Here is a 23,974-nt window from a genome sequence, read left to right as displayed (position 1 = left end):
TGAGTGAGAAGGACTTGGGATAATAAATTCTCAAGATTTAATAATATGTATTTAATGAGCATGAATAACAAAATGGCTGTAAGGTATAATAAAGTTTTAGAATTATTGTAATCATTATACTATATTTTAGAACTGATAAGTTGAGGATATTGTTTATACATCAAGAGTAATGACAGAACTTATTTTGAACCATTATAATACTGGAAACTATATTTGGGCTATTATAGCTCATAGTGGGCTATTAAAGAATTAACGTTATTTAATAATATATGGGTAGTTATAATTCTTCTTATGCTTCTCAAGTCAAGCAGGAAGGCATGTAATCTTTTGTATTAGTTAATTAACATCTCGAATTGGACATTTGAATATTTTAAAAGAAAGAATTTAATTTTATAAATTAATTCCAACCCATTCTAAGAGCAATCTACGAATAATTCCGCAGATATTCTCAACGAAGTATTCGGGGAGTAACTGCGAATTTAATTTAAATACCGTCTGATAAGCTCTTCTGCAGTGACATTTGATGAATTAACCGCAGTGTCAATTTGAGCTGTCCCTGCGGTTTATTTGTCGTTGAAATTTCACCAAAATTCGAATCCTCCTCTTCGAAAATGAGCCTTTCCCCTTGTGCGCTGTTCATCGTGCGCGAAGCCATCATGGAATCCATCTCGTTTGCTCCGAATATTCCATCCAAAAGAATGCTTTTTAAGTTCGATGGGTGATACGCGATTCGCTATTGATCCGTACCTCTTGAATCAAAGTTATGCCGTACATGAACTGTACCACATTCCAGAAGGTCTTAAGAAAGGAAGTATTTGTTCCTTTAACAGCTTGTTGATATTTTAATCGAATACTACTGCAAGAAGATAATTTTGATAGAAACTGTTAATCTGATGCGATTTTGTCAAATACGGCAAGAGGTATGTATCAAATATTTTGAGAGCATATATTTGAGTATATATATAAATATATATACCATGCATAAACGATATATAAATGTTTAACGTACAATAATCACCATAGAAGACACTAATTGATATCTATATTTTACAAAGCGTATTAATAAGGTAGTTATATAACTAACATTTATCCGCAAATATATATCTATTGAAACTGAGTAATAATGACTAAACTAATTATCAAGTAATTGTTGGTTAATCTTCAGATGTAATTTAAACGTTTTGAAAGAAATATAAAATATACTATAATAAAAAATATTATACATAAATACATACCACTGACTTTTAATCGTGCGCTACTACAGGTAGCTGAACCATTAAAATTTTAAACCTAAAATACACCTCTTTAATTCACTTTAATTCATAGTAGTTCGCAGTTATGAAATTTATTTTACAGTTAATGTATTTTAACTCATAGTATCCTTAATTCGAGCAACGCAAAAATGCAATTTCGAACAATTTTAAAATCAGAAAATCTCATAAAATACATTCCATGCAAATGTATGAAACATGTATTATATATCATTGCTTAAATTTCGAGTTTTTTCCACTTGCAATTTAATAAATACTTCGAATTATTCTATAAATGTAAATTTTGCATTCATAAAATTATTCATCTTTGCATTATTCATCTTTCTTTAGTGCTATACATGTTTAAAAGTTTTGTTTATTATCAATATTACAAGTATTTTTAATGCCATAATAGAAGGAAATGTAGACATATCTGAACGAAACAAAAATGAGTTAATGAAGAGAAATTTGTACCGAATTATTTCCACATTTTCCCTTTCGAAACGCATAAAATTACTATACATTTGGAAGTTTTGTATTTCTGGGTAAGTAAGAAGTAAGTGTGAAGCGAAAGTAAAATTAGAATTTTGGTTTTTGATTTTTACCAAAAACTTATGCTATAAAATTTCGCTTCACGATACTACTTTTTTGTAATACAAATTAAAACAAAATTTACATACCGCGTAATACAAAAGAAATTGTTAAATTCATGGAGTTGGTATAGTTTTAACCTTTTTTGGCATTTTCTGAAAACTGGTTTAATTATGTCAGCTCCTAAAACTATATCGTAATGCTTTCTTTAGAAGTATTGTATTATTATTCTTCAAACATTTTTATTTAATGTTTTGAGATAGCTTACCATCTTAAGTACTGCCATGTTACAGGTTTATTTATTTTTGGTGTAAATTGTAATAATATTGATAGTCTCCTATAGCAATCACATATCGTTTTCTTTTAATAAATAACTCTTGTGGCAAAACACAACCTGTTTAACGGAAATTTAATTTTCGAAGTATTAAACAAAAACAGCAATTTCAAAGGGACTCGAACCTAAACTCAAATACGCGCCGAGTGTTCTAGCCGTTAACCAAGAAGACTTGCTGGAAGCAGGAAGACATTACCTTATACACTCCCCTTTCAAAGGGCGACTTTGGATTAGGGGACCTAATCTCCAAATCCTGGTGATGACGAATCATCATCCACCACCATTTATTTTTAAGTTCCGACGTCACTGTAGAGTCATTAGGCTATTCGAAACAGGAGACATGAAAAATGAGCAATGCTGTCACCGGGACTCAAACCTGGACTTCTCGAATACATGCCGAGTGTGCTAAGCGTTATACCACGAAGGCATGCTGGAAGGAGAGAGAAAATATATACTATTAAACACAACTAAACAACTTCAGAAAAGAAAAGAAAAACTTCAGTTTATTCAGTTTATTTTTCTTAATTGCTTATTTTTATTCAGCACATTCAACTGATCATTATGGAAAATAATAAAATCTGACTACAAAATAGAAAAACATGACTCACCATTTTCCATGAGGATTAATGCCTTTGTAAATGGATTTAATTTATTTCTGTCGACCTTTAATAAAGTACTGAAATAAAATCTACCTAAACTTTAATCAAATTAAAAAACAAATCCTTCAGTTATACCTTTTTATTCAGTCGTTGTAATGTTCAGCAATAATTCAGCAGCTTAGATAACGAAGAAATAGTTCAAAAGGTTTTTCTAACACGGACATTTTCCACGTTAAATTTATTCAAACGTTTAGATAATTAATATAATGACATGGAGAGAAGTAAGTAATATAATATGTGAGTATGTAATTTAAAATTTAAAAAAAGTAAAATTTTGTATCCTTAAGATTCAAAATAAGTAGATTAAAATTTCGAAAAAGAATATTTTAATATCAAATTATTGCAGTTCTAGATTTCTCCGTAGACGAAATATTGTCACTTGCACACCACAGGCCACTAGAAGATTCCAATTTTAATATTTATGGACATGATTTCAGTTTTTATTTTTACTTTAAGTGTTGTAATCGCGAAAAATTTCGGGCATAATATTTCAACGGAAATATCCACTTCGACCATTCTCGAATATATTTGGACGATTTGTTTTGCGTGACATCTCTACATACAGACAAAAAAAAGGAATCTTTGTTTGAAAACGGACAGTAAAATGGATTTAAAATAAATTCGAAAGGTTTTTTTTTTTTTTTTTTTTTTTTTTGCGACTTTTTTTTTGTATGTGTCTATGTATGCATATATCTCACATAACTCGAAAACGATTAGCTATAGAGTTTTGAAATTTTGCATACGAGATTGATATAATATCTATGATATCTATTTGTGTACTATCAGAAGTATCAAAAGGATATATATATATATGTATATATATTGATTATATTACTTTTTAAAAATGTTTTTGTAATTTTATATGTATAATATATATATATATATATATATATATATATATATAAAGTAAGAAATTTAGAACAAATTGTACACAAAGACCAAAATTAAAATTCCTAAGTAATAAATTAAAAAAAAAAGCCTATAAATTAAAAAAAAGAATTTAACAAATGTTAAAACTAAAATACTTCCAACAAGTGAAAGTCTAATTCAAAAAATGATGAAATTTAAAGAATATAAAAGAAGAGAAATTCATTTAACTTCAGTGCCACTTCGTCAAGAGGAGGAACATTGAAATCAATAAAAAAATCTGTCTTCCATTAAAAATCCTTGCTTTTCTGTGTCCAGAATGAACTGATGAACCATTCCAATGCATTTAATTATAATAGTTCACTCTAAAATTCTAGTCCTATATATATATATATATATACAAATTTATAAGGTGTAATAAAAATAAAATAACAATAAAAATAAATTCCTGCGCTTGATATGCATAGGATTGAATTAAAAAAATATTAGTATTTATCAAATATATTTTAAAATTAGATTATCCTCTCCTAGAAAAAATTGAGCAGGGAAATTAAAAGTGGTACTTACGCAATTAGAGTGAGAACGCGTGACTGTTTGATGTTATTATTATTTACAAAGGTGGAAAATATTTGGAAAATTCGATTGTTAAAAAATGGGAAAAAATTAGACTTAAAAAAAAAGAATAAGCAAGTAATATATGTACGTAAAAATGGTTATGCAATATTGGTGACGTATGCACGTATAATGAATAGAACGCACCCGTAATGAACAGCAATAATTTCGATTGCGTAGAATGTTGATCCGTAATGAATAGGAAACAGGCAACCGAGGCAGAAACAATATGCATCTTCATTTTAAAAACACACGTTGCAGCCACAAACAACTCGGCACATTACTCGTGCCTATTTCATTTTCGATAGTTTGGCAGGAAGAAGGGAGCAGCTATCAGAAGTCCAGTTATGTCGAAGTGCAGAAAGCAAGTGCTGAGTTCAGGATGAAATCCTAATACCGAATGAGTTATTTACAGTTCCTAATACATTTGATTGGATAATTAATACTGCTGTAAAATTATTATTCGTTGTTTCAGTTTTAGTTTCATTTACGCCACCAGTATTATGCAAGAGTCATATGACATGGATGAGTCTCGAAATGATTCAGTGAAGAGACAAATTACTATTTTTAGAATAGAGACAGGAAGTTAATTTTAATTTAAGTTTTAAGGGGCTATTGCTTATTTAAATTTTAATTAATCTTTCAATTTTTCTTGTCATACATATCCCTCTTCAAGGAGAAAAAGCCGTAGAGACAGAGAAGCATTTTTAAAGATAAACCTCTAAAGTAATAGCAAATCAAAAGCAATATAAATCATATGCAATTTTGACTAACATAATTAATTAAATAATTATAAAGCGTTATGTCTGGATATTTAGATTTAAAAAAAATGTAATTTTTACAAATTTCTATTAAATGTTTCAGCATTTCAGTCCAAAAGTCTTTCCGTTTCAGAGTCCATGTAATCATAATTATTCAGTGTAGGTTTTTGTTCTTATAGAACATCACAAATAAAAACTTTTACATAACCCTTTTTTTGTTCTAATTAACTGGAACACATACAAAAATTTATAACACTAATTTGCATATTGATAAATTATATTTTAACAACACAAATATAACAGGAAATTATGGCTTAACTGTTATTACTATCATTCCAATTTCTTATTTTAACAAACTGGAAGGCCCTGCATTATTTTTTTAAATAAATAATAAAACATTTCCATCAAGCCATCTTTCATCGACTGAGCATATCCACTTGAGTTAAAGTAGCATATTTGTTCTGCACCAGTGGTTCAAGGGTGCTTTGGCAGTTGCTTGAAAAGGTCTCCGTTCTTTGCATAAGATAACTGGCCTTTGTGAACTACATTAATACATTCCATAATAAGTTATAATTGTGAACTACATTAATACATTCCATAATAATACATTTCTTAGAGTTTGAAGCCCTGATTAAACCATATACGAACCTAACTTTCAGGTAGTAATTCGAGAGACAGGTATATCCTTGTCGAATCATTGTAATAAAGCAGACTTATCTGTAATATTGTAGGGCAACTTGATAGCGTAAAATGCTGAAATATGGCATTTCGTTTACTATGATGAAGCCATAGATTTAGACGTAATGATATTGTAGCTATATTGAAGGCATAGAACGTAGATAGCTTAAAAAGTAGAATGTTGAACTCGTAATGAAGAACAAGAATTTTGATTGTAATAACGTAGACTAAATTACTACGTTGATCCATAATGACTAGGAAACTTGCAGCTAAGGTAGAATACATATTCATCTTTGTTTGAAAAACACATGTTGCAGCCATAAATAACTTGGCAGATTACTATTGCCTATTTCAAAATGATTTCATTTTTTGATAGATTGGCAGTAAGAAGAGAGCAACACGCAAAGTGCAGTGAAGAAGATGAAGTGTAGAAGGCAAGTTTTGCGTTCAGGATGAAATTTTAATTCCGAATAAGTTATTTTCGATTCTCAACGCATTTGATTGTATTATTAATACTGCTGTTAAATTGTTATTGGTTGTTTTAGTTCCATTTATGCCACCAGCAACAGTCATATGACATGGATGAGTCTTCAAATGACGCAGTGTAGAGACAAATTACTATTTTTAGAATAGACAGGGAAAAATAATTTAAGCCTTAAGAAGCTTTTTCTAATTAAAATTATATCTCATCTTTTACACTTTTTAATTTTCAGATATATGTGTATCTTTATAATGTATGTATGTAAGTATGTATGTATGTATGTAAGTATGTATGGATGTAAGTAAGTAAATATGCATATATATATATATGTAATAATAAAATTCCATAGTCAAGAATACACATAAGTTTCTAACTGCATGTTCTTTTCATTTTTAATGGCGACGTTCACTTATTTGAAAGTACGTGGAATTAAATCCACAGCCCCGTAGTCAAGTTGTTTTTCCCGCCTTTTCTACACGTACAGTTATAGAATGTTCTGGAAATATTTCAAGCGAACTGGATTGGCTGACGAGGCTGATGTCATTTCTTGGAAGCTCCGCCTTTCCAGAGGCTATAAAAAGACTCGCAAAAGGAATATCGAAGCTTTTTCTTTAATGTCACGATGCAGTAAACTTCATACAACAAGTTATTAGTAATTCTTTTTTATTTACTCCGGATATCTGATTTTGTAACTGCTATTTTCTCCTGAAATAATATTAAATGGATCCTGTTTTTTAAACTTATCGTCTGATTATTTAAGCTACGACTACATTTATGATTCTTCAACAATTTATTTATTAATGACAAAAGCTAGTACATCACATATATATAAAGCCCCCGCTACCGATAAAGAATTTCGGAAACACAACCCTTCTGAGTCAGACGTGAAGAGAACACTTTGCCCACTTCCCACTAGAAAGAACGTAATTAATGCTTTTTCTGGCCTTTTATATCTTCATGTACATTCCCTTTTCTTCTTATATATTTTTTAAATTAAAATTTTTATTTTTTATTTTTTGATTTGTTTTTGCAAAAATTGCATTATATTTCTTATATTTTGTAATTGTATAATGTTTATTTGAATTACTTTGAATTCTATTTCATAATGCCTATTTCCAATGTTTAATTTTTACAAATAGTTTTGAATTAAAATGCATAAACACGAGGGTGTCAAATTAAAGAGGGAGAATTACTCGAGCAATATCAATTTTACTGCAGAAATTGATTTTCACTCAAAATTGAATTAGCTAAAATGCTTAATCGGAATGAGTTTTTTGTTTCTCTGCATTGGTTCTTGATCCCCTCTATTCACGGAAATATTTGGCCTAGCTTGAACTGCGGGTTTGGCATAGCTTTATTACTCGAGTAAAGGACGAATCACCTTCGTATTTATTACTTAATTATTGTTCATTGAACGGGAGTTAGTTTGTTCCCCTTGAAAAGTCAACTAATTTCCGATCAATGGCAATGATTACTTGCATTTAATTTAATTACTTGCTTTTAATTTATTTCTTTTTACAATTGAAATTTTGTTATTCATGATTCAATTCAAGTCCCCGTTAAACATTTTTAACAATTTTTATTCAAGTTACTTTAAAACAATTTTCGAAATTGAACTTACTAACTATGGATTCACTCTTTTAAGATAATTCTACTAAAATTAATCTTAGGAGATAATATAATCAATATTTCTTTAGTAAATAAATTATTAGTAATTTACTTTGCAGCTTGGCAGTCGAAGCAGATTTAATTCCATTTTTATTTGCTATTGATAATTTGCGGCCACAATCACGTGGCACTCTAGTCGTGCCTTTCCACAAAAGATTTACATTTTTAATATTGTTGAGATAGAAAGCAAGTCAGCGAAATTAACAGTAGAGAGCAAAGTTGAAGTGCGTAGTTATGCAAGTTGGAAGCGCTCGAAAAGTTTTGGTTTGCAATTTGGTGATTGGTCAAGAGGCATCTGCATTAAGGGTTACGTGAGATCGCATGATTAATTTAAATGACGCAGCTTAGATTAAAGCGCTATTTTTAGGACAAATAGATGAAGTTCCCAAATGAAATAGAAAATAAAAGAGTTATAGTGAATTAAATTTAGAAGTTTGCTTTTATATTTTTTGTCTTACATATATATTATATATATATTCATCTACCACTTACATTAGTACAAGTCATTACCCGGCCTTTATTTTCCAAATCGTCGTTCGTAGTCATATATTACCCTGTTTGGGCAAAGTCAAATTAAAAATATATTAGTTTTCGACAAATAACGAAATCTAATTTTTATTGTGGTATCCTGGCTACTATATTTATATTTGGGGAAGTTTTATACTCGTTATGAAAAAATAAAATTATAAAAAGTTTGACTTCCGTAAGACAAAAATTAACCGACATATTTAATTTGAAAATTTGCAGATTTTGCTGTCATTTTCAGTTTGTCTTAAGAGATCGGTTAAGTAAGAATAATTCGAGGAAATAAGTTTAAACGAAGTGCAGCAAAAATATGCATAATTTAATAGGCCGACTAAGGAAGTCATGCTGTGTCCATGTCAGATTTTTTACTCTTAGATCGCTGTTAATTTTAATGTAACCTCATTGCAAGTATACACTACTAAATTCTAGAAAGAAAATAGCTAAGAGCAATACATAAATTAATCTGCAATCTAAAGTGTATAAAAAACTGCTATATGAGGTCAACTATAAAATTTTTAACTTCAGTTATATAAAATTAAAACAAGGCAGAAAATTCAATGTTGATTCATAATAAATGTTTTACTTATAGTTTCATAAAACGTCAAAAAATCATGTGTGATTCAGTTAAGTCGGTTTTCATTCTAATAATCAATTTTAAACCTTGCTTATACGAAAGCTGTTGGATGTTTATTAATACAGGAAAGAAAATGAAGAACTCCTTAGGCATATCAAAATTTAAATTTAAAGAATATGAAAGTTTCGAACAGTTAATGGAATTATTAATTAAATTCTCTTAGGAATTATTTATTTTGCTTGCTTCTTTTCTATTTAAGGAAACTTCATGACTCAATGATTTTTTCAAATTAAATATGTCGGTCAATTTTAGGTAATTTGCGTTATTGACTTTTAATTAATACTTTCTTAATTTAATTTGGCATCGAAGGCGTTGAGTGTACACAGGTAATTATTTTGCAGCATTTCGATTCGTGTATTAATTTTATGAAACTTAATCTCTCCATTTAATTAAAAGAACCCAAACGAATATTTTGCAATTAGTCATGTAGATAATTTATTCAATAACCATGAAAGCTGAATTTTCTCTGTTTAATAAATCTTTTCTCTACAAACGGAGAAAAGGAATAAATTAATGTAATTAAAATTTCGTAAATGCGTTGATTTATATTTCTTTAGTTTTTAGCAATTAAATATTTGATACGAAAAATAAACCTCACTTTACATTTGCTGCTTTTGTCCCTGTGCTTGTGATTTTACCTAAAATATAGAGAAACGTAAACTGAAGAGAGTTTTAAATATATACATTTAAAATTTCTGAGCATTCTCAACTTTTGAAAAAAAAAAAAAAAAAAAAAAAAAAAAACATTGTAGGTAATAAAAACTATGATGTTATTTACCTCAATTCTTTTAAAATTTCGATTTCTTTTGCAGTGGATACAAAATGGGATGCAATTTAATTTAATTCTCTGAAGATTTCGATTTCTTTTACAGTGAATGCAAAACCTGATGTAATTTAGTTCAGCTCTTTTAAGATTTCAACTTCTTTTGCAGCGAATAAAAAAAATGATGTCTTCAGTTCTTTTAAGATATCAGCTTCATTTCTTTAAAGTGCTTTCTCTCAGTCCCCTTTTTTATCTTTGTATTTTGCTTATGCTTCAAGGTTTTGTTAGTAACTAGAAATTATTTTAATTTCTGTTTTACCCTTTCTTGCTTATTTCTCTAGCTTATTCATAACTGCGCAAATGAATTATTAAATATAATAAATGACTCATTATTAAACGACTCAAATAAGATTTATTTAACTAAATTGTTTATAGCACAGATCATTGATATCCAAGCTAAACTCTTTGGAACTGTTTAGAAATCTTTTATCTTTCTAATAAAAACTTAGATTTAGATTTAAATAAATTTAGAATTTATTTTATAATGCTTGCATAATTAATTACCTTTTTGTGTCTTTAACTCATATTTACAAATATACATATTGCTCTACAGGAATGAAAGATTCTGTATATTTTTATAATGGAGTTTGAAATAAGTCTTTACAGGATTCACCTATAAAGTTTACGTTTCGTTAAAGCCAGGTTATGAAACATTTTCTAATAGTTCCCAGATTGCTATGAACGAAAGAGTTCTACTAATGCCGGTAAAACCTCCATGAACTCATATGGTAACTGAGATATATTTCGACTGTACTGACATCACTAATACGAGAATAATAATAATAATGACATCACTCGTACCTGTAAGAATTCCGTAGATGTTAATAAAAATCAGTGTAAACAAGCAGAAAGTTCTGTTGATATTGATGTTGGCTGTGTGAATATTTGTAGATACCAATAAAAATTAACAGTAGAGATCATTAGAAACTACTAAAGATCAATAAAAACTAAAAGAATTCTAATTTTGCCAAAAAAAAAGAGTGTTACTGTCTTCCATGGGGGCTCTTTTAGCTGGAAACGAGGACCAAATCTATCATTTGCTTAGTACGAATACATAAATAATTCAATTAGCTTTTATAAAAGGGGGAGATGCATACATATTCCCATAGTTCTAATTTTTACTTAAGTCATTAAATCATTACATCAGCAATTTAGTGATCAGACAAAATATTTTTAAGACAATCCTGCGACAGTCTTAATGTCCTTACTGAAATGTTCTCTACATTGACGAAACCAGGTTTGTAGTTTTTTCATCTTTCTGTATTTGTACGATTTCTCTTTGTATGGTGGTTTGTATGTTTTCTCACTTTACGGTTTATATTTTTTACGGTAACAAGGAGATATTTTGCTGTTTGATTAAGGCAAGCCCATGCTTCATCGAGGATCAAAACGTATTTCCATTTATCTGCTGTTAAATAGTTTTCATACAGGGTTCTACATATTGTTTTGTATTGAGCCACATTCTTAAGCAAAAGCCGGTGAAAGTTATGTTTTCAGCTTATTTAAAATGCGAATTCTCGGTTTATTATTTTATTTATTGCTGCTGCTGATGTATTTAAAAACTTTTCAAACGGTTATTGCGTCAGCGGAGTTTCTGTTGTTACCACTGAAAGTTATGTTTTCAGCTTATTTAAAATGCGAATTCTCGGTTTATTATTTTATTTATTGCTGCTGCTGATGTATTTAAAAACTTTTCAAACGGTTATTGCGTCAGCGGAGTTTCTGTTGTTACCACTGAAAGTTATGTTTTCAGCTTATTTAAAATGCGAATTCTCGGTTTATTATTTTATTTATTGCTGCTGCTGATGTATTTAAAAACTTTTCAAACGGTTATTGCGTCAGCGGAGTTTCTGTTGTTACCACTGAAAGTTATGTTTTCAGCTTATTTAAAATGCGAATTCTCGGTTTATTATTTTATTTATTGCTGCTGCTGATGTATTTAAAAACTTTTCAAACGGTTATTGCGTCAGCGGAGTTTCTGTTGTTACCACTGAAAGTTATGTTTTCAGCTTATTTAAAATGCGAATTCTCGGTTTATTATTTTATTTATTGCTGCTGCTGATGTATTTAAAAACTTTTCAAACGGTTATTGCGTCAGCGGAGTTTCTGTTGTTACCACTGAAAGTTATTTTTTCAGCTTATTTAAAATGCGAATTCTCGGTTTATTATTTTATTTATTGCTGCTGCTGATGTATTTAAAAACTTTTCAAACGGTTATTGCGTCAGCGGAGTTTCTGTTGTTACCACTGAAAGTTATGTTTTCAGCTTATTTAAAATGCGAATTCTCGGTTTATTATTTTATTTATTGCTGCTGATGATGTATTTAAAAACTTTTCAAACGGTTATTGCGTCAGCGGAGTTTCTGTTGTTACCACTGATGTACGCAGATGTACCTTTTTCGGGTATTTGTTTGGAGTAGTCTTCTCGTGTAGACGTTTTTAATGATGGGACAGTTTATCTCTTCTCGATTAATAATGCGGCTTAATTTGCACTTATAAATTTTAATACTACGTATTTTACAATATTTTGGAATTATGGAATAGGAATTTTTCTCTTCGGAAAGCGCAAAAACTTATTTTGCAATCCATAGCTGGTTTACTCCTGACGTTTAGAAAGAAGATTAAATTTGAAAGTAGTTGACGTTATTTTTCATTTCAAACATGAGCTGTTGCCAGAAATTTATATTCTAACATTTTGTTTTAAATTTCTTTATCGAAATCGTTCTAAACATTTATTAACATCTTCTGTATTAGTTACAACTCTCTTGCTCCCTATTACATTAAGTTCTTCAGGGGAAATTTCGCGTGTAGTTAAATGGGCATTATGGTAGAAAGCTATATGTTTAACAAGTACTGTAGAGGGAGAAGTATGGTCGACACACCGTGAGCCTGGCTTTTATATGAGGAATAATGGCCTTTATTTTAAGTTCATCGTAGCAGCTTTGAACTATTCGAGACTTGTCTGAATCAGTTATCACATGCATAGTTACATAACGTTTACAGAATACACACGATTTATAGCAAAAATTGCAAAATATTGCTATTTTTGCAATAAATTTTGTTTTTTGAGCTTTCTACTTAAGCAATAAATAATTTGAAGTTAAAGGTTCTCAACATTTTTCGTATTCCTCATGCTGCGTTAGGATCTATAGCATTTCCATAGCAGTGAGTTTATTACCACGACAAAATTACGAAAAGCATCGAAATTTCATTATCTTTCAGAGCTCTAAGTTAAGTGCGCGAATGGAAGATATAATCTAGTTTATAATATGTTTTCATTTTGCTCAGTTAGGCAATAGGCGAATTTTCTGGCATATAGCGACAGAAAAGTAGCTGTACACCAGGAAAAGCATTTTATCGGCCTGCCCTACCGTATACGCACTTAATAACTAAATTACATATCTAAATTATAGTCATACCTATCTTATACAAATTTAGATATTTTATAAATTGTCATTTTGAAATCTGCTATGTCTCGGAAGTGATCAGGAGGAAACCATTGAGAATTGCTGAATTAAATAATAACATATTGCAAAAGAAATATTCATGAGCAAAAATTGATGATTCCAATTGATGCTTTAAAATAATTCGATTGGAATTATATTTTATTAGTATAATGTATATTAATATGCCATACTGTAATTTATTTATGTAATTCATGGATTATATGCTTTGTTTTTATTCCTATTTTAGCAACCATGTACCTGATTGTGTGCCTGGTTTCATTCTTGTTGATATTCAACTCATCACCTTTGGCAGAAAGGAATTCTACCGATCCATCAGAATTTGAAGAGGAATTTACCACTACGGAAAATTCAACAAAAGAAGATATATCCAGAAGAAACATAACTTTGAAATCAGATCAAGAAATTTTGTCCATTAACTTGACTACTGATGAGGCAGCTTCATGGTCTTTTCATCAAGAAATCAAAGATGAGTATACCGAAACTTCAACTAAGGAATTAATGACCGATAATGGGTATAACACAGAAACTCAGACAAAAGCTTCTTCAAGCGAAACAACTACATCTAATGTAACATCTTTTCCATCAATTAATGTAGCGGTTTCTACAGAGAAAGCAGGTATATATGAAAATTCTGACAAAAATTTTGGCAAGGTAATATGGCGCACAAACAACACATTTCAGAAGGTTCATGAAACGCCATTACTGTCATTTGCCGAAAATGTGACATCATTCGAAGAAACAGTTGAACACAATGCCATCAGAACTACCGACTTTGACAGTGTCACTGAAAGAGGTGCGAGCATAATCGTAGGACACAAATGCATGAAGCGATTTCAAGATTCAATTCTCTGGAATGATACAGACGGTGGCATGCTTGCCTTGAAGAATTGTCCAACAGGATATCAAGGGAACATGTACAGACCTTGTTTCAGCAGTGGCATGTGGGGGAATGTTGACTACAGCGAGTGTAGACTGGAACATCTGGGACGAATGAGACATATGGTAATGTATATTTTTATTTATTTCTGGTTTTCATGATAAGATACTGAAGAAATGAGCGCTCTTTTTTTAATAAATGTCAAAAACTTTGGACCAAACTAATAAATGTTCTTATTGAAATTCTGGATATTATTTTATGCAGTATTTACAGGAGATTTATGGTATAACTGGCCGCGTTCTATCCAGAGTGGAGTTATAGAACTATAAAGTTCACTTAAATAGATTAAAAACAGCAATGCACTTCCACCCTTTTATTAGCTGGCATTACAATAGGAAATACTGATCATTCGAAAGCGCGCCTTATTAGATAATCTTTGTTAATTTTTAGATAAGAGACTGGGAAACAGGACAGAACAGGAATAAGTATACTGGACACCAGGACTTTACTATATGGTGATACAGTACTGTCCCATAATGTTACTGATCCAGTGAATCATCCTACAGAAGTTCGGCTGATTTTCCAAAATTTTTTCTTGTAGGTATTATGTAGAAATAATTTCGATACGAATGAAAAAAAAAAAAAACTTTTCGATTATTAGCCCAAAAGGCGTTAGCCCAGAAGCGCTATTAATTTCGTTTTGGCATTTTGCGTTGATTCACTATAAATGTCGGTTCACTTTTCAAATTGTTAACACCAAATATTACCCCAAATATCATTATATTTAAAGAAATTAAATAATGAAGAATCTGTATTAATGTATCTATGTTTCTTGCATCATGATAAAAGAACGGTACCTAGAGCCATCAAATTTTGAATAACGTAATCTTCCACGGAATATGCGGGCATCTGGAAGCGAGAATTTGGAATTTGAAATTTGTTTTATTATTGATTTCATATTTTGTAACACTTTACTTTTAATTCTTGCTTAAGAAACTCAACGATTTTAAAGCGAGCAATGGCAACACTGTACAAAAAAAAAAAAAAAAAAAAAAAAAAAAAAGTTTTATCTCCAGCGCTAGTCTATATATCGGAAATTATAAAGATATGCTCATTTAAAAATTATTTTGCGATATTGCTGTTGAACTGAATTTTTTAAGTACATGATATTTAATAAATAAAGGTAACACACAAAACGTTAAAAAACGTCCCTTTGGGCGTAATATAAAATCTGAAAAATTTCGGATATTTTTTGTTTCTTCTTTTTCTTATTATTTTATTACTATTCTTTTTATGCTTGTTGTAAAATGCTCGTTTAAACATTGTTATTAAATCCAGTTTCGGAAACTAAATATTCGAAGCGATTTCTGTGTTCTCAGAACAGCGTCGAGTTATTTTTAATTTAATTTTTTATTTCATTTCATTTTTCGTTATTACAACCACGTATTTCTGCTATCAGCTCGCAACTGGATTAAGTTTTGAACTGTTTTTATGATATATCTTCGAAACTCGAATTTGCTTGTAATTGGTCTGATGAATTCTAATGAAGCTGTTGTTAATGGGCATGAGAAGAGGAAGTATTCTGGAGATCCTCTTTCGAAGCAAAGTTTTCTGAGGAAGAAATATTCCTTTCTTAGTGATAAGTGGGAAAGGGTCCATGTCCATATAGGAATCGGAGATTAGGGAATAGAAAAAAACTTCTTATTCTAGCTAGGGTGACGTACGTCCTTCAACATCCTTGAATGTGGCAAGTAGGCGGTTCAAGTTGGTTTGGCGCTAACTTCTAAATATGTGTTGACAGCTGGCGAAAGAAACATTTCTAAGACCAGTTTCAGAGAGGTTGGTGAAGTGGTTAACGATTGAGTATAAAATTCATTGTTGTTAGGCGATAATTACACAGAATTGTACAAGCAGAGTGTCAGTAAGTAAGACCACAAAAACATTTCTCTTTAGACTGATCATAAAAATTTGTCTCAGTGTGAGGTAAGTAATGTTTTTATTTCATCTACTTTCGTTCCTCTAAAACGCTAAAAATATTGTAGATTACAGATAGCTTATGTTAGAGAATTTGATGTTTTAAAGTAATTTTTATATTTTCTTTTGTAAAAATTACGAAGTAAATCTTAAACACTTATTTCCTCGAAAAATTCCAGAAAGGATTAAGTATGATTTAATTCGCAATAATAAATGAAGACGTTATCTTTGTTGTTGCGAAGCTAAGTTTCTCTAGATTGGCAGCAAATCCACTAGTCTGCTGTTTCAAATGTAAACACGCAATGGCCGCCATAAAAAAATTATTAGGTTTAGCGGCACTTAAACAGCTTTAAAATTGTTGATAATTCTAAAACTATTTCACACAGATTTACTAAAGGCATAGAAACCTTAACCGGAAGATAAAAACAACATAATTTAATCATTTTTAAAGCAAAATATGTACAATTTACAAACATATAAGGGTAAAGAAACTGAGATCACTGGGTCGGGTAACAGACGGGATATATATATAAATATATTTATATACGTTTGGTGCGGCCGATTGCAACCAAATATGAGGTGCACATCTACATGTTATAGCAGTCTTATATACAAAATTTCAACGTTCTGAGGCTACTCGTTTTTGAGTTATGCGAGATACGTACGTACGTTCGTACGTACAGACCCCACGAAAAATTCTTTTCAGAATTCATTTTAAAGCAGTTTTATAATTTTTTTGGAGGAAAAGAGTATTTTATTCTGTCCTTAAGCATAGATATCACGCAAAAACATCGTTAAATTGCATTCGAAAGCGGTCAAAATGGATATTTTCGTTGAAATATGCTGCCTGAAACTTTTCGCGATTAAAATACTTCCTTTTTACTTTGTACAAGGAAGTAAAGTAGAGCTAAAACTATTTGCTATTTCTAGACTATCAAAAATATGGGAAGCTAGTTCTAACGCAGAAGAAACCAACCACCAAAACCAGATCGACGAAGAGTTGGGTAGCTCATGAAAAAACTGCTTTTGGGCGCGTTGCCAAATATGAATTTTTAAATAACATATTCGCCTGCTATTTAAATTTCACCTAATTTGCACTGATGAAGGCTGACAGCAGAAATAGATGTTATAGTGACAAATTAAGAAAAAAGTAACATATTATCTAAATAAACTTCTGAAAATAACATATTATATGAAATAAACTTCTAAAATCTAAAGACATTGTCCTTTTTTATTGATACTATAGTTTTACCTAATAAATTGTACTATTATTTATTATTATTAGTTTTGGAAAAATGAAAAGCTGGAACTAATGGAAATTAAAAATTCATAATGTATACAAAAGCATATATCCCTATATAATTACTAATCGAATTTAGTATACTGTAATTCATTCAGAATCTTCTCAATTTCTCGATAAAACAGGAATAGACTAAATAAGAACATTTTATAATTTAATTTAATATTTTAAAATGAATCTAAATAGTCTAAAACATATAAACACATTTGAATGAATAGTGTTTACTGTCAGATGCATATTTATGCAGATGGGTTATTTAACAAATGCATTATCAGATGCATTATTTAATTTAACAATTATATGCAAATATAAATGAAAACGGTAACTATTTTCATTCAATTCATGCTAATTCCTTCCCTTTAATTAGGCTATTCAAGGCAATTTCCGTGATAAATGTTATTTAGTAATCATCTAAATAAAATTTATCACGGAAGTATATAATCATGTATTATTATTAATACTGTATATATTAATTTTGAAAAATATTTTCCAGTAGATTTTCTTAAGAATCAGGAAAACAAAAGGGTATTTAATACGGAACCTGAAATATATTTTATTATTTTAACATAGATTTTCCATCAAGTTCAAAAGGGTATGATTGGGAATATGTACGTATTAGCTGATGAATTTTCCAAGTACATTTCTTCGGTAGATATGAAGAGCCCCATGGACAGGTTGGAAGCTTTCGAAATACTTAATACGTTTCTCAAGCTCGATATGAACTTGAAAATGGACAAATCAAGGGATACAAAGTATATCCAGGTAATGTTTCAATAAGCATTATTTGGTGTTTAAATCTGATGCACTTTTCATTTTATGTATCAATAAAGTTCAAACATATTTTAATTTCTTGTCTTTATGAAACCTCATATTATCAGAATATTAAATTATATGTTTATTTAAATTGTTTCTAGGATTGTATTTTAATTAACAGCACAGTTAATTTATATGTATGTTGAACATAGGTCACATTCAGTTACTCAGTGAACAATAGGTCACTCAGTAACTGAATTTCTCTTGGCTTAAATAATTGTTTCTGTTTCACAGACTCTTCTGCATGCAGCAAATGAGCTTATAAAGAGAAAAACGGTACTTTTTTCAAGTGGATCACAAAAGAACGTAAGTTAAACATTTTATCTTCTATTTATAAGTTTAAAAATTACTAAAATACCTTTAATTTCCATTTATTGACAAGCTTTCAGATACTAATTTCATCTTTAGCTTTGGGACGATATTTCTTAGAAGTAATAAATTTTACGATATTTACAATATGCAAAAGAGATTATACATAAAGTTACTGAAAAACAAGAGTTACTCACCCACCTCACTCCCCTAAAAAATCCATGATGTTTAAAACGATTTTCTTATTAACAAATGCGTTAATTTTCTTTCTTTGACTTCTTTATTCATAAAATTAGATGAATTTCCTCAACAATTTGGTGATATTTTTCAAACTACTTCTAGCCATTATTTGCATGTCTTATTCGCACTTTCATTAAAATATAAATAGCTGTAAAAGGAAATGAAAACACCAATTTCCTTCTTAATGTGATAACAACAACAAAAAAGGGATGGGAAGTTTAGTTAAAATTAAAAACTCTGAAAGAAGGAAAAGAAAATCAGTGTCAAAGAAATTGAAATTTTCCAATATGAGCATTGCGATGACATGCTGTTTTAAGCCTATAGTTTCGTGTATTTTACAAAAATTTCATCTAAACTATAATTATAAATTTTGAGAAACAACAAATAATGCAGAAATTCATTCATGAAATTCGTAAGCAGAATGGTGAATGCTTGGCATGTCAAAAGATGTAGCCTCTGAGTGAGAATAAAATATTTGCTTAGTGAAACGAACATGACATTATTTGACCATGTTATGGTCTAGTCCATATGAAATGGGACACAGTTTTGTCCAAACACGTCATGGATTTCCTCTGGGTGCATCTGAGTATCAGGTATTTTGCGGTTGGTGGTGTGCAAGAAAATGGAGCTTGTTGACCGGCAGGTGAACATTACGTTCTATGTGTTTTTGTACAAATGTCCAACGGAGGCCTACAAAAGTACTTCTAACGATAAAATTTTATCCTTCTTGAGGAAATAATATTGAAAGTTTTCGAAAGACACGACTTTCTAAAATAACAGAAAGAAGCTGAAGAAGATGAACCCAGGCGCCAAGGCTAACCAATGATACGATAAGAAGAAAGTGTTTAGTATATTGATTCGAGATCAGATAGAAGATACAATATCCAAACATTACAGTTATTGCATCCTTATTCAAGACTATGTATCATCTAGATCAGTGTTTCTCAACTGGATTTTCTCCGAGGACCGGTAAAATATTTCGATACGTTTTCGCTGACCGGTAAGTTTAATAATTAACGTATTTGAGTATTTATTTATGTGAAAACGTTGTACCCATTGGGACAACGTTTTTACATGAATAAATACTCAACTAGTAAACAATTGTTATTGGGATTTAGATACTGTTGTAATAACGATTGTCCGCCGATGACACTTTGGATTTTGGACAGATAGCTGGATATTTCGCGAACCGGCAAATATTTCTTGCGGACCAGTGCCGGTCCGCGGACTGGCGCTTGAGAAACACCGATCTAGATCACACGTCTATGGCAGCTCTTGCCCGTCCAAACACAACAGTCTTCTGATCTTGTATCATGCGAACTGTACCTGTCCTCTAAGATGTCACGTTAAATTAAGGGTCATAACAGAAGCGCGGAAGACTTTAAAAATGTAATACTGATTGAATAAAAGGCCATCTCAAGGAATGTACTGCAGATGTTCTTCACATATTTCGACAAGTATCATTGTTGAGACGAGATCTTATTTTGAATATGTATTTAGTGATTTAACTCTTGGAGAAAATGTAACACTGAGTCTTCAGTTTTCCTTTCGAACAATAATTTGGAAGAGTTAATCCTACCCTACCAAATGCAATTCCTTGGACGGCATCATTGGATCAAGGCTCCGGTTGGCAATCGATGGTAAGATCTTCTCTTCTTGATGACTTATCACTCTGACTTACTTAACTCCTAAAATACCAAAGCTAGTGGCTCACTTCAAATACGTAAAGAATGAAACAATTTCTCTTTTATCTTTAATCGGATATGTCATGAAGAGTCTGCCTTATTGCAAAATATTCAGTTGCTGAGATCACAACATATATGTCTGCCAGTTTTTAAAGTATAACTTAGGCTTACAAAAGTTTTTCATAAGTGAACAGATTATGCGGAGCATAATTAATAAAAATTAGAATTTCATAACAATTATTGACTTCTTTCGCAATAATAGCCTATAGTCTTTATTTTGAAAACAAATGATGTGCTGCCAACAGCCATTTTATTTAACTTGAAATTTTCAAAATAAGTTGATTCTTTTAAAGTCTACATATCTATTTCAGAAGCTTATTACAGAGAAAGCAGTGGAAATGATATTCGATCTTACTTACTTTGCTGAACGAGCATTAAGAGGATTATTAAAAACACAGAAGAAACAAATTGTCTTTAGAGCGGCACCTAATGTCGGTAAGTACCAAAATAGTTATAATATTAATTTAGCTGTGAAAAGCGCATGCTGTATGCCATAAAATGTACCTGAAGCCATTAATAAATTGTTTTCAGTTTGTATCACATATGGATACTAGCAGATGATTACATTCATATTGTAGAGTTCCTCATCTTGTAATTCTAAGTTAATGTTGGAAGTGAAGAATCTAAGAACTGATAAGCGAATAATCGCTTAAGTTCGGTTACAAGAAACAACAAGTTAGAAGGGTAACTAACCCTTTATTATTTCAATAAGATTTAACAAAACTCCGCCTGGGAGTGTACAAACAAAGCCCGCCCTTGGGCTTGAACTTAAAAAGACTAAGAATTAAACTAAAACTAAGGTTAACTAAAGAAATATAGCCGAAGCTAACAATATTCAAATCGAGTTGGCCCCTTAACTTATTTGACTACGAAGCTTAGCAAGGGCCTGAGTACGGCCGAGCGTAATAACAGCTTTGAGAGAGAGAGAGAGGCAAAAAAGGCAGACGCGCGTAAATCAGAAACTCTGATTCTCTCCGACTCAGTAAGTAACTTCGTGGTTTAAATACCGCTCCTCCTCATTAAATATTCAGCAAGATTCCAAAACTACGTTCTGGCCGGAAGTAGTAAGTTGAAGTTAAGAATTTGAAAAAAAAAAGGAAATTTAACTTAAAATTTAACTGTTAATAAAATTAACATAATCCTTACAATATAATACTTTTACCTCTAACATAAATGTAAAATTTAAAATAGAGCAAATCATTTCGATATAACGAATATCATATTAAACGGTTCATGGATAATAAAATGTAAGAGCACTTAGTGTACGTTCTAATGTTTAATGATTTCTAGGTAATCTTTACACTAGAAACTCAACTAATTCTGACAGTAGAAGTAAAACAGACGAACAAATCTAACTTAATGGTACATAATATTTTATTAGCATTTGCGGTTTCTGGAATAACTTATTATTTTTTAATAACTTAAATTTTATAATTTATAACTTTTAGATTATGAATCTAGATGCAATACGTAAAGAAACAAAGCGTACATCCATTTTTTTCTGATAGACTATAGGCATTGAGGCCCGGGGTTCGATCGCCGGTCTGGGCAAAGTTTACTCAGCCTTTCATACCTTGAATGGGTCGATAAAATGAGTACCAAGTTCCATTGGGGCTTAAACACCGGGGGTCCTGCGACAAGCTGACCACTTGTCCAGGGCATATGTTAACGACCCCCGGAGCGGCCAAATATCAAGAAAACAGATTTCGGGCACTGCAGGCCTTGCCCACTAGGGCTGTTACACCACTGAGTTTAGTTTCTATAGGTATTAATTATTAAAAGGTTGACCCGCCTTTTGTCTAAAATTTCTTTGCTTTTTGACGCCTCCTTGTGAGAAAACAAACCCCCACGAAAAATCAACAATGACAGATATGAAATAGCTTGCTTTCAAGGCAACTGCAAAGTGATTACCATCTGAATTTTTGATACAGTTGACTTTACCAATGATTACAATTATTGCAACTGATTTTTAATATGTAGAGGCCTACTTTGCTTGCAGCAATAATCAGTTTCATCATGTTATGTGATATTAATTGTAATATGTTATATATAAGATACTATACACAGTGAATATTTGTCTTTTCAGTTTATGTTTCCAGGATGTAAATGAATACCTGCTATTCTGACAATTTTTAGTATTTAAAACTAAATGTGTTTCTCATTAACGCAGTGTTGTACCTGTACAGAGGAAAACACATTCGCCAGCTCTCACTGATGAACTTCTCTTCAGAATATGAGAGAGATGATGAAATGTCTTCCTTCTTTAATTTAGGTAACATTATTTACATCCTGTTTTGTTATCTATTTATTACTTCATTGTTTTTATTTCGCATATCTCGAAATTATGCCCTCAAGTTTGTGTTTTAAGTTTAAAAGTAATTTTTCAGCTCTTGAACTACATCTTAGCATTTTAATGAGTTTTGGAGGTTTTATAAATATTTCTGCTGTAGTATTAAGAGAAACGTACATTTCAAAACGCTTCTCGATCATAGAAAACATTACTACATCTTTAAAGTATAGAGAAGAGTAAAATTTAACCGCGCAACGTTCTAAAGGTTTTTAAAGCTTTTATTAACATATTTTACCTTAAGGCTCAGTGCAGAATTTACGTATAGCCTACACAAGTTATAGCTTAGGGCCCCACACTCTTGGGGGCCCCCAAAATTAAAATATAGTATTAAAACATAGTATAACAGACTTATAAAGGGCCCCATACCATTAATAGCTTAGGGCTTTATCAAGTCTAAATTCGGATCTGCTAAGGTTACAAATCGTTAAGGCTAACATTGCACAAGACACCAGAAAATAATAATAATAATAAATTTAAAAAGATGAATAAGAATATGTTTGGAAATAAAGAGTTTAGCATGCAAAAGTTTTATAATTTATATTATATAAAATTCTGTTTAAAAATTTAAAAAAAAAATGCATGCAAGCGAAAACGAAAGAAGGCTATTATTTCAATTAGGAAAACATTTAAGAAACCTTAACATAGTTATATCATTGAGTTAAATTTCATTAAACAGTATCATGAAGAGAATGTGTACCTGACATTATTTATGGCTCCCATTTTTACAATGAAATTATAGATTTTACGAATTCTCCAAAGAATTTAAATCAAATTGTCACGAATTTAAAAATGATATGAAATATTGCTGCTGAAGAAGTATTCCACTCACCTTTCATGGAACCATATAGATCTCACGAATCAGCCACAGTGCTGAGGTTAGTGATTTCGTAGAGTACTGTGATTGAGGTTGTATTTCACTCATCTTTCGATAGACAGTGAATTAAGAACCATCTAAAAAGTTTTAATAAATTTTGCTGAACTTAATGCTGATGTGGAAAACTGCTTTTGAAGATGTAT

General features: G+C 30.6%; 1 protein-coding gene across 2 annotated transcripts in view; it reads left to right on the top strand.

The window, feature by feature from the left end:
* Nucleotides 1–647: 647 nt before the first annotated feature.
* Nucleotides 648–23,974, top strand: part of LOC118191632 (adhesion G protein-coupled receptor B3-like) — a 140,783-nt gene continuing 117,456 nt past the window's right edge. The window contains exons 1-6 of one of the 2 annotated variants that reach the window (XM_085824135.1): nucleotides 648–920; nucleotides 13,576–14,351; nucleotides 18,071–18,262; nucleotides 18,548–18,619; nucleotides 20,919–21,042; nucleotides 22,778–22,879. In XM_085824135.1, the coding sequence (XP_085680261.1) occupies nucleotides 13,581–14,351; nucleotides 18,071–18,262; nucleotides 18,548–18,619; nucleotides 20,919–21,042; nucleotides 22,778–22,879 (1,261 nt within the window). In that variant the 5' untranslated portion in view covers nucleotides 648–920; nucleotides 13,576–13,580. The remainder of the gene's footprint in view (nucleotides 921–13,575; nucleotides 14,352–18,070; nucleotides 18,263–18,547; nucleotides 18,620–20,918; nucleotides 21,043–22,777; nucleotides 22,880–23,974) is intronic. The other variant, XM_035362459.2, reaches the window with a different exon arrangement.

Source organism: Stegodyphus dumicola, chromosome 9 (assembly GCF_044657685.1).
Source record: "Stegodyphus dumicola isolate Sdum_Otavi_A_Nest chromosome 9, ASM4465768v1".
In the NCBI taxonomy this organism is placed as follows: Eukaryota; Metazoa; Arthropoda; class Arachnida; order Araneae; family Eresidae; genus Stegodyphus; species Stegodyphus dumicola.
This window is presented reverse-complemented; position numbering and strand designations above follow the sequence as displayed.